General features: G+C 36.9%; 1 protein-coding gene across 2 annotated transcripts in view; it reads right to left on the bottom strand.

Moving 5' to 3' along the window:
- LOC147166742 (receptor-type tyrosine-protein phosphatase gamma-like) overlaps nt 1–12,329 on the bottom strand; it is a 385,386-nt gene that overhangs the window by 83,656 nt on the left and 289,401 nt on the right. For both annotated transcript variants that reach the window (XM_086086609.1, XM_086086610.1), the window contains exons 6-7: nt 11,265–11,331; nt 2,889–3,046 (exon numbers count right to left, since the gene is read on the bottom strand). In XM_086086609.1, coding sequence (XP_085942735.1) covers nt 2,889–3,046; nt 11,265–11,331 — 225 coding nt within the window. The remainder of the gene's footprint in view (nt 1–2,888; nt 3,047–11,264; nt 11,332–12,329) is intronic.

Here is a 12,329-nt window from a genome sequence, read left to right as displayed (position 1 = left end):
TTAGTGAATCACCCCAATTTATCTGTCATGTTTGGGATTTGGCATCCGTCATGCCTTTTTTGTTCTGTTCTGGTTTTGTGATTGTTTTTGGTGCAGTAACTCTGAGGGTGGGTGTTCTCAGGAGCCACCCCTGTTTGATACTTCGTTAAAATACATTTTCAAACAAATTTAGAACTGATGTAAAATTTACATTGAAATCACAATTAATGGAAATACATGTACTGTACAAACCTGAACACAGAAACTTTTTGAGAATCTCAGCATTTTCACAGTCACACCAATCACACATCCCTTTAGGTATAGCTACCAAGAAACAGCACACACAGAGACAAGTGTGGCAAGTCCACGTGTCTGTTTGAAAGTAGGGAACTTTAGGTGGGGAGTTGTGTAACAGCTTTAGCATTGATCCACTCTAAAAGCAGACCCTGAGCAACAACTGTCACTCCAGCTGACCTACTTCAACTATCATCCAAAAGAATGGGCTAGCATGAGAAGAGCAATACAATAAAAAGAGAAGAGAAGGTCAAACTTATTTGAGGACTAGACTAAGTGCAATTTCTGGAGAAATTGCGTGGGAATGCTGAAAGCTAAATGCTAATAGCTGAAGGCTAAGCCTAATTCTTATGAAGGAAATTGGAAGATAAATTAAGTGAAATTGACAAAGTATTAATAGTGAAATAATTTGACAATGATTTGTATTCAATATTGCATATGTGTTAAAGCTGAATTCAAACTCAGGAACACTGATCACCAGCCCTTTCTCTTTACCACTCAACCACTTCAGCCATAGAATAATCTGTGACATTGTATGTAATTGCAGTGAATATGTCAGTATATATTGAAAGCTTGCATTGAATTTTGAATATAGAACAGATGATATAGAAACAAAACTTAATGATGAATGACATCAGAAGTAATGGATGTGAATTCATTTGACAATGATTAATATTCAATATTGCATTTCTACAAAAGAGTTGTTTCTAGCAGGGATTGAACCCACATCTTCCAGTGTGGCATCTGATGCTGAAAGCAATGCTGTATAGGGACACTTGCTTTTAATCATTTCAGTGAAATTATAATGCATTTCTTGATATGATAGTCAGTTGGTTAGCATGTAATCACTTAGCATAATTGCCATGGATACATTTGCCATGTACAGTCGGAGGTGGGATTTTAACTCACGACCTCTTGGTTACTGGACAAAGGACTTAAGTGAGCCACTGAGCAGTATCAGAGATCTGGCGATGATGAGAAGTTGTATGCATGAAAGTGGGCGTGGAAAGTGGGACTTTGAAAAAGTTTAATGTCAGTCCCATTGAAAATGAATGGGAAAAGTTTATATTTAACATTAAATTATGCGAGTACTGTAAGTAATGTGGAATCAGACGATAAATACCCAGGAAGGTGTGAATTTTTGAAGCAAGTTTGAACGGTGTAAATCGGGTGTATTATGTGGTAGTTGTTTCTCTGTGAAAAAGTGAGGAGAATAAAATGCTATAATAATAATTATTATAATAATAATAAGTAATAAAGGTTAGCCTGGGCATTCCCACAATTAATCAAGAATCAACAGCCAGAGATCAGGAACTGAAATTGATTGTATGTTTCCTTGTTACATATCCAGTTGTTCTTTGTTGTAACCCTACTTCTGGATTTTGTTTGTTTTCAGCCAATAGCATTTTAGAATGACAATAAAGAATACATAATGATGCTTAAATAGGAGTGGGAAGCAGAGAATAATATTGAATCCCAACCCCCTTTCTCATCAATGCTGTTACAACAAGCTTCCTTGGTGTTTCTTACACAATCTCGTTCCATATTAGGCCTCTATATTGCTCAAACGTTCACAGAAAAATTATTTGGACACTGAGATGTCTCGATCTTGTGGTTACGGAGAAGAAGAAGAATACGAAGACGAAGAATATGAAGATGAATACGAAGAAGAATATGAAGACGAATACGATGACAAATACGAAGATGAATACGAAGACAAATACAAAGAAGAAGAATACAAAGAACAACAATATGAAGAATACAAAGACAAATACAAAGAAGAAGAATATGAAGAATACAAGATACAAAGAAGAAGAATACAAAGACGAATATGAAGAAGAAGAATACGAAGAAGAATATGAAGACGAATACGAAGAAGAAAACGAAGAAGAATATGAAGAAGCAGAAGAAGAATATAGTGTGACCAAACATCCACTCTGTCCTGGATATGTGCACTTTTACTTCTTGTCCGGGTGTCCGTATTTAAAAAAAAATAAAAATAATCATGAAAATGTCCGGTTTTAATTGCAACAAACAGGAGGTAGAGAGCACCGTGTGTTTAACTTGACTGCTCCCAACTCGATCATGAAGGGTGAAAGGAAAAAAGAAAGGCAGGTTTTGTATGTGGTTGTTGTATATTTAAAAAGTATTTTATTTTTCTAAAAGAAAAAGTAGATTGTTTTACATACCTCACTTCCTAAATGTTCAAATACGATCTTGAGCTTTGTCAGCGGCCAAGTTTTAGCTCACTAGTAGCACTCACAAATCACAGGGTGTGGGTTTCGATCCACATCCCCCCCATTAAAAATAAAGGTTGTGCTTAGAACACTACGTCATTATATATTCATTTAATAATTCTTCAGAATCTTTTTTTTTTTTATTACCCATACATAGGAGGCATAGTGAGTTAAATTAGTTATATTAGTATGGCATCTTTGAGTAAACTTTGAGTATCATTTCAGTATCTCGAGGCTGGGCCGAGTGTCCTCTTTTTTGTAAATGAAAATGTGGTTACCCTTAAACTAGTCCAGCAAACAACATAGTAGAAAGAAAAGGAAAGTAAAATCCACTGTGTGTAGTGTCAACATAAACCTCATGTTGCGTGTGTTTCTCACCTGTTTGTAAGAGACATAGATTGGTCTGCTGAAGATGATCCACTCAACAACTTTACTGCAGGGAGGAGTGGTCAGGGAGCCTGTGTAGCGATAGTAGCTGCCTAACGACGACGGCAGCAGATCTTTTAGGACAAAAGGCTCCAAGAAGGTCTCTTTTTCTAGAAACAAAAGTGAGGACGTTCCAATCAGTGCATCACTATTTTATGCCAAACTATCATGACCAAGCTTTGCAAGGGAGATACAAGTGCAATTTCTTATCAACATACCAAAAAAACAACAACCAAGGATTCATTTTACTGATGTAATTTCATATCTGTAGCTGATATGATTCTCAAGGTATCTCTAAAAGTATGTGTACTACTCACTGACTTGCTTCAACCCACCTGACCTAATTTTTCTCATTCAGCATTGATGGAACTTCATTCACCAGTCACACACTTGAATTGTACCCAAAGCTCCTGCATGAGACACTTGTGCACAAAGCATGGAGGCCAAAATTATTGGGAATAGCTTGTTAATATCTGAATGCATTGCAAAGGTCTCTCAGATTTTCTCTGTCAAATTTCAATATCAAGCACATCTATTAGTAATGCTAATCTTTACTTCACCTCCAAAGTTGACTGAAATATATATATTTTTAAAAAATCATTATTGCTGTGTGATCAGTCAGATGCCAATTTTAATCTATGTTGGACCAGCTCTGCACAGTGTTTGCATGTTCTCTCTGGGATTCTGTATATTTTCTGCACGTGACAGTTTGCTTGTTTGTAGGGGTGGCTAACTTAGAAGTAGCTTGATGCTATTAGCCGTTAGCTGCTAACCTAAGCTAAAGCCAGTGTTAGCCTACGTATGCTACACAAATGTTAAGTGTAAAGCACTTATGTGTTTTGTTGTAATCTGTATGTTGCAGTTTCACGAATACGAAATGATAAAAAAAGGAAGTAAAGACAAAGGCTACAACAACCACATGTCATTTTATTGCTGGAACTCTTTCGATGTTTAGCTTGCTGCCAGGGTTATATACTGTACACTAACTGAGAGCAGAATATATTTGTTTTTCATGCTGTCAAAGTTAAAGCATGAACTCATTGATTAATCACCATAAATGAATGCATTAATCATGCATTAACGCAGATTAATCACACTATTTATTTTGACCGCTGATGATCCTTTAGCTTAACAGCAGATGGTTACGTTAAATGTAGCATAGGTTGAGCAATAAACACAACTACATACGTTAAAATAAATCAGTTAATAAACGTTTGTGTATGACATTCAGAATATTTGTTTATGTCAAAATATTGGGGTCGTTTTTTTTCCCATTTTGAATTATGAAAGTTATTAACTGTTTAGAAAAAGAGGAGGATGAGAGTGTGCAGTGGATCAAAAATGTTAGACATCCTCATCACAATAAATGTTGAAAAAATGAACGGAACAGGTGCTCTTCAAATTTGGTGGGCAAAAGATAAAAAACATGTCATTAATCAAAACTCTAAGATGTGATTTCTTGCTTAAAATATGTAATTGTTTGACGGGTCTAATTTTTTCCTTTTTCTTTTAAACTAATTTTTCACACAGAAACCCCAGTTGTATGTTACCACTTCGATCTGCAAAAAGTTGGAGGCATATGAAACAGCCCAAGACCTACAAAAACGTCTATTGGATCCATGTGTTAAACCCAAGTCTGCCATTTTGGATTTATTTTAAAATGGTGCTCCATGTTTGGCATTGCCAAGAATTCTTCCAACAGATTTAACTCCATTTGACTTGAATCTGTGTGTGTTTCATCTAAATATGTTCCCGCTGAAAAGTGAAAGCAACACTTTTTATTTTGCCGAATGCTGTTACTGTAGCTACGCTCTGTTTGCCAGAAAAAACTTCATCCACTCCCTAATTGGGCCGTATATATATATATATATATATATATATATATATATATATATATATATATATATATATATATATATATATATATATATATATTATATATATTTTTTTTTTATCTGACTCTCTTCACTGAATATACTGTCTTGTGACCAGAGTGGTAGCTTTTTTATTTATTTATATATATATATATATATATTTAGCTTAGAGCAAGAATGCTTATAAAAAACACTTGGCCAAACTTCTTAGAGAACAATATACACTTTGAGAGTCTTAAGAGTGAGATCTTATTTTGTCTGTTCTTATCAAGCAGCATGTGGTATTTCCAGATACTTGTTTCTATGATGCTATTAGTCAACATAACGAATGTGGCTTTCGTCACCTCCCGCTCTATCCAAAACCTCACCATATCTTATAAGTCTTTACATCTGCTTCAAAGCTCCTGCAAGCCATTGTAAGCTGATTTCATGGAGTTGCTTGCTGGCTATCTAGTCACAGGTCGTTTGTTCCAGTGGAGTTTCATTTAAGATGTAACAAGGCGCGCATAAGAAACAAAGACTTGCAATGTGTGTATGCTAGACAAGATCCGGAATATGTGAAGAGAGGGCATTGAAAAATGGAACCGCCCGCTGCTCCACTGGGTAGCACTGGCGGAGGAAAAATAAACCAACCAACCAACCAACTAATCACCTTGTGTTAGAGATAGAGTGAAGGTTTGATTGAGAATTATGTTTTATTTTTGTTGTATAAATAAAAGGGGCTATGGTACTGTCAAAGCGCTCAATTCAGTCTGAAGCGATTCTGTTGAAACAATGAACATTGGAGGAAAAGACAGAACATTGCTTCAGGAAACAAATGTTGATCATTCAAATGACATATAGATGCCTTTGAAGGAAGACAACAAATAGGGAAGTCTACATTTTTGCACTTTTTATTAAGTCCCAAGTAGAGGGAAAAGTATCCTCATTTAAATGGAGTGGCAAAAATGCTTGGAGGTGGAAAATCCTCAACATGATGTATGGCAAATTAGTATCATGTGCACCAGTCTTCTAGGTCTTATCGAAAATTATTATTATTCTTTTTTATTGTCTACTCACTGTAAATTTGGAATGAAAATGTGGATTAAAAAAAATCTATATATTTATTGGACCATCTGGCAAAATCTACAAAAATATATTCAGTGCTGCTCAAAAGTTTGAACCCTGCAGGCATGGTCAGATTTTTTGTATAAAATATTAAAATAACCTTATTAAATGTTTAGTCATACCCCAATCTACAATGCTGACATTGAAAATAATGGACTTGAACAAAAAGAATGATAATATTGTCATTCATTATTGAGCAAAAGTTGTTGATTTAAGAAAAACTCATGAGTTTCATTAAAAAAAATGAATGGGTGCAAAAGTATGTGAACCTCTCTTAACCAGACATTGCACCTCCTTTTGCAATGATTACTTCATCCAAACACTTTTTTTAGTGCCTTATCAGTCTTTCACATCTACGTAGTTTTTTTTTTTGCCACTCTTTCTTGCAAAATGCAGCCAGTTGAGAGAGGTTGGATGGGCGTCTTCAATTGCCCGCTTCAGGTCCCGCCACAGTATTTTGAAAGAAAGTCAGGATTTTGACTGGGCACATCCAGAACATGAATCTTATTGTTCATTAGACATTCCTTGGTTGTATTGCTGGAATGTTTTGGATTACTGTCATGTTGCATGATCCATCGTCTACCAGGCTGCAACTTCACAAAGGACGGCTTCAGGTTATGTTGCAGGATTTCACAATATTCCTCTGAATTCATGATTCCCCGGACTATGTGGAGTTGTCCTGTTCTTGAGGATAAAAAGCCAGCTCAGAATTTAACATTCTCACCCCCATGCTCCAATCTAGGGTGAAGGTTATTTTGCTGGTATGCAGTGTTGACTTTTTACCAAACATGACTGTTTTAGTTGTGGCCAAACAGTTCAATTTTGGACTCATCTGTCTTCAGAAGGGACTTCCCAAAAGCTTCAGGTTTGTCCAGGTACTCTCTGGCAAAGCTGAGATGGGCAGCTTTGATCTTTTTTGTGAGCAGAGGCTTCTACCTAGCAAGCCTTCAACGAAGGCCTTGTCGATTGACTTTTCTTCTGATTGTTGAAGCATGCAGATGTGTCCCAGATGCAGAAAAAGAGGTCTGCAAAATCCGTTGATGTGATGTTCGAGTTGGGTTTCTATCTGAATTATCATTTTTTTGTGGTTCTTGCTGATATTTTTAGAAGGCCGTCCACTTCTAGGCAGGATTGTAGTAATTTTCATTGTTCTCTAGTTGCAGATGATCTGCTTCACAGAATGATGAAACTCAATTTTTTTTTGATTACTTTATAGCTTTCCCCAGACAGATGCGCTGTCACTACCCACTTCCTGAGATCTCCTGAGATTTCTCTTCCTCTAAGCATGACTGACCTGTATGGGTTCACCTGGGTCAGACTAAAGTGATGTGGTTTTGTCTCTGTTTCAGCCAGTGATGCACACTTTATTTCAAAACCTCTCATTTCATTGGTCCATTTCAGTGGTTAGTTTAGCCAATTTGTCCTACCTGATCCTACTTGACTGCTTGTTTTAAGCAATGCAGCTCAGGGTTAACTTACTTTTGCACCTACATGAATTGACCAAAAACTCATTTTAATTTAGTTTTGACTACACAAATAATAAAAAAAAATTTAAAAAAAGAACAATGCATTGAAATGCTAAACCTATACCTGTTTTTTCATATAAAATGTTATAGTTCAGAAGAACAACGAAATTAGATTGAAACAATTGGAAAATCCAAATTGCTCAAGAGATTCACAAACTTTTGAGCAGCACTGTATATTACAAATTACTTGTTATATGTGATGTGATGAGGCTGTTGAAGCAGCTAAATCCACAAAGAATGGCTCTGAGGACGCGCAGAAGATTTATAAGACTGTTGCGGTTATTGTGACGTACATTATGCATATGCAGAGTGCGTATGCAGGAGAGAGCTGTGACAGCCCTAAGAGAGTTTTGGCCAAAGTGTGTGTGCGATTGTGTAAAGGCAGTCAGGTGGCGATGAGAAAAGTCGACCAGTTTAATGAGCATTAATGAACAGTGCAGTCAATAAAGCCACCTCTGCAGCGTACCCATGCCTCACTGGCAACCAACAACGAGCATTAGATGGCAACTCTAGGCCTGGAGAGACCTGTCCCCTGCGTTTCCTGATCAGGAGATCGAAGCAGGAAAGGTAAACAAAGGTTAACGACATGGGGCCAAATTACATATGGCATGTGGATGGATATGATCAACTGAAACTGACTGGCCCTTTTGGGACGTATAAGCGGATTCCCAAGGAGAACAATGTGGCTTGCATGTGGAACAACAAACAACTATCTGTCTAGTATCGCTCATAATTATATTATGATTCAAGAGTCTTGGTGTCATCCCAATGAGACTACGGATGGACCTCAGGACGATGGCAGCAATACAGTGCACCCTCCGTCATACACATATAATCCGGCCACGGTTTTGTCTCATCAATAGGGATTCAGCCCACTGAATTATGGTGATGCCTCTCGTCCAATCAGTGATGAGTCTGATCTCCACACCAGTACGTACCTCTTCCGGTAGGTTAATGATGATGAATTTTTTTTATTTTGCTGTTGTGTTTAGTTATTTGCTGTTGTGTTTTGGACTTAAGGGCCACCGTCTGGAACATGATGATCAAACCTAGTTAATTTTATCCGTCACTTTAGAATTTAGTCTCAGTTTTAGTCCCGTTTCAATCATGTTTGTTAGTCTTTATCATAGTTAGTCAACCTCATCCCGTTTCTGTTTAGTCCATTTCAGTCAACTATAAACCTAGCATTTTTGTCTTTATTTTAGTCCAAGGAAACATAATTTTATTTTTCTAGTTTTAGTCAACAAAAACTGTCAACATTTTAGTCAGGACAATCATTCATATATATATATATATATATATAACAACACAATTTTTTTTAATGCTCGATTAACGACGGCCCCTTATTTGAAAAGCCTCAACTAAGGAGCCATTTGGACTGTGTAGCACTTCCACCCGTTCCCTGCTTTGAAAGAATGCACTCGGTTAGCTGTTAGCAACGAACTAACCGTTGCTCCAGCTCTCTCTCCAGGTGTCCATAGGCTTTCACCCCCGTGAGAGCCATGAGCCGAATGGATCCCATCTTGTCACTTGGAGTGACCCCACTTGATCTTTAGATGTGATGTTTTACCCAGCAACTCCCAAAAAATAGCTCATAAGGGTTAAGGTGAAAGTGTCGATGTGCTTGCTTGCAGTAGAGCGTGTCACAGCGCATCTGAGAATTTAACAAAATAAAAGCATTCAACGTCGTGAAAAAGAGACACTATAACACAATTTAGCAGTAATAAATTAAATTATGCTGCATATGTTTGTGGGGACTGGTGTCAAGTCATATTTTACAATTTTAAAATGTGCAGAAGTTCGCAAGTTACTTATTGTTTAAATTAGATTGCTCTTAACTTGGAAAGAACACGTCGATTGTTCCTGGTTCCTTTGTAGTAAAGTTGTGTCATTTATTTACAATGCGCATCCGTATTCAACTTAACAAAAAAAAAAAGCATTCAACAATTGTGCAAAGGAGTACACTGTAACACAATTTAGCAGTAATAAATTAAATAACAATGCATATTATTGTGGGGACTGGGGTCAAGTTGTATTTTAAAGTTTTAAAAATGTGCATAATTTCACAAGTTACTTCATGTTAAAAATTAGTCAGCTTTTAATACGAAAAGAAAAATGCACTGAGCTGTCACCAATGTCTTACAAATGCAATGATGCCATGTAGTGTCAGAAAAATGACCAACACAAATTACTTTTTTTTGCAGTAAATATTTTACATTTGTTATTGAATTGTTATGAAATTACTGTATCAATGACTAAAAAAATGCAACAATATTTAAATTAGGATTTTTTTTTTTTACATTTTATTGTAAATTTAGATATACATTGAGATATAAAATGTGTGATTAATGTGCGATTAATCGTCAGTTAATTATTGAAGTCATGTGATTAATTACGATTAAAAAAATAATAATCGACTGACACCTCTAATTACAGTTTATCAACAAGTGGCTACTATGGCTCCATGCTATGAGCAAGTAAGTTAGCCAGCATTAGTTAGCGGTCAGATTAACATTATTGTTGGAACGTTTTAGCTGTTGGATTGTTACTTCTTTTTTTTTTATAAACCTTTCACTGTGGATCCACCTCCTGTTTAGCCCATGTGTTTGTGCATATTGCACTCACTAGCTGAAGATTTGAAAGAGGGTGTGTCAGGGTGTGTCACATGACAGTGTCACAGTGACAGATAAGCAAGACAAAATTTTATAAAATCATAAATTTCGTCTTGTTTTTGCTAATGAACTAAAATGTTTATAGATTTTAGTCCAGAGTTTATTAAGTGAAGTACATTTTCGTCTCGTCTTAATTAGTCGACGAAAATGCATACTGATTTAGTCCCAATTATTGTTTATTAATGAGGGTTTTAATCTAGTCTTGTCTAGTCTAGTTTTAGTCCAGCGAAAACTGTGTGTTGACGAAATTATTTTTTGTTTTGTTTTTGTTTGACGAAATTAACACTAATCAAATTAAGTGCATCTCATGACATTGGTGGTATGCCAGAATTTCATAATTGCAGTTGAATATCAAATTGGGTTGTAGATTCAGTGTGATCCTGGTTTGGGGCATATACTGACCTTGGCAGTTGTTTGTCTGTCTTCCGACCGATTATGATTTCGGGAAGGATGTACATAAAAGTTGGTGAAAGGCTATAGCTTGGATCATGAAAATAACAAATAAATAGAGTATTCCCCGAACATTTGTATTTGCATTTTCATAATGGCGGCAGTGGCTCAGGGTGTAGAGACGGTCGTTCAGTAACCAGAAGGTTGACCGTTCAATCCCCGCTCTCCCCAAGTCATGTGTCGTTGTGTCCTTGGGCAAGGCACTTCACACACCCATGCCTGCAGTGCTACTCACACTGGTGTATGGAAGGTGCGAATGTTTGGTGGTGGTCGGAGGGGCCGTAGGCGCACACTGGCAGCCACGCTTTGGTCAGCCTGCCCCAGGGTAGCTGTGGCCAGTTAAGTAGCTTACCGCCACCGCAGTGTGAATGTGTGAGGGCATGAATAATGTATCCATTCCATTGTAAAGCGTCTTTGAGTGTCAGGAATCGCGCTATATAAATCTGATGCATTATTATTGTTATTATTATTATAACATTTGTATTTGCTTTTGATGGGGTTTGTTAATGTGACATTCAGTTTTCTTATGAGTGAATAAAAACTACACTGGAAAAACAAACAAACAAAATGACTTTTTGGTTGTATGTATAACATCGGATGTTAGATAACATGCAGTACCATCTGCTATTCACGAGTCTGAGTTGATTTTCATTTGATCAAATGATAATGGATTGCATTCTGGTGGAGTCTGTCACTCACCATGATGGACCACACCCTTTAAGCCATGAATGATAGGCTCAACAGCAGGGTTGTATTTTCCTCCAACCTGAAACACAACAAAATATGAACTAATATATTTCAAACTGTATTTATTGTGTACTCTTGCAAAGTAAAAGTTGGCTCGTGTGTTTGTCGTCACGAAGGAATATACTTGCATTGATTGATTTGATTTCCACAAGCATTGATGATATGAGAGGTATGATTGGACAAAGGTCCTTTAACGTCTTGGGTGTAACTATATGAAAAAACTGAAAATACATTACAGGTACATACGGCTCACTATATTCATAAAACTAAGTTTGATATGAAATACTGTTAGTTGCTGCACTACACACACATTTGTTCATGTGCAATTCTACAACATCTTGAAAATCTGGAAATGCAAAGGAAATAAGAAACACAGTTATGATGGGTATAAATGCAGCAAAAAAAGTGCAGAATAATCGATGAACAAACAGCAGCAATCAGCAAGCTCTCAAAGACCCCCTCCCACTGAGTGATGCCATAGTAACCAAGCCACAGCAGTGTTCACTGTCGTCAATTAGAGATTCACTGTTGTCATGGAGGCTGAAACACAATAAAACCAAAACACAGTATAAAGTGGTCTACATGACATGAGTATGTGCATACCTGAGAAAAACAAATCAATTGTTACTCCTTTGCCAGGAGTCAGTTAAAATGCAAAATAACCTTCACACAAATTGACACACTTGTTGCATATGAGCTTAGGGTAAGGAATGGGGGTAGGCAATCATTTTTGATGGTTGGGGTTAGGTGAAGGGGCTAGGAAATGCATTATGTCTATGGATGTCCTCACAATTGGAGAAGTACAAGTGTGTGTGTGTGTGTGTGTGTTGGTTCGCTTTAGGTGTGCGATGGCAATAAATGCCTTTTGTTGCCTCCAGTCGGGGAGCTAGGTGGCTGTTTGTTTTGCCTCTCGTATTTTTGTTCCAGCACCCATTCCCACGCAGTCCCTATACCTCTTTCGTTTGTTTTGTGTTTAGTCTGCTGTCTTTCGTGTAGTGCACCACTCGCCATAGTTCG

Source organism: Leptonotus elevatus, chromosome 10 (genome assembly GCF_054856555.1).
Source record: "Leptonotus elevatus isolate MCC_2025b chromosome 10, RoL_Lele_1.0, whole genome shotgun sequence".
NCBI classification, from domain to species: Eukaryota; Metazoa; Chordata; class Actinopteri; order Syngnathiformes; family Syngnathidae; genus Leptonotus; species Leptonotus elevatus.
This window is presented reverse-complemented; position numbering and strand designations above follow the sequence as displayed.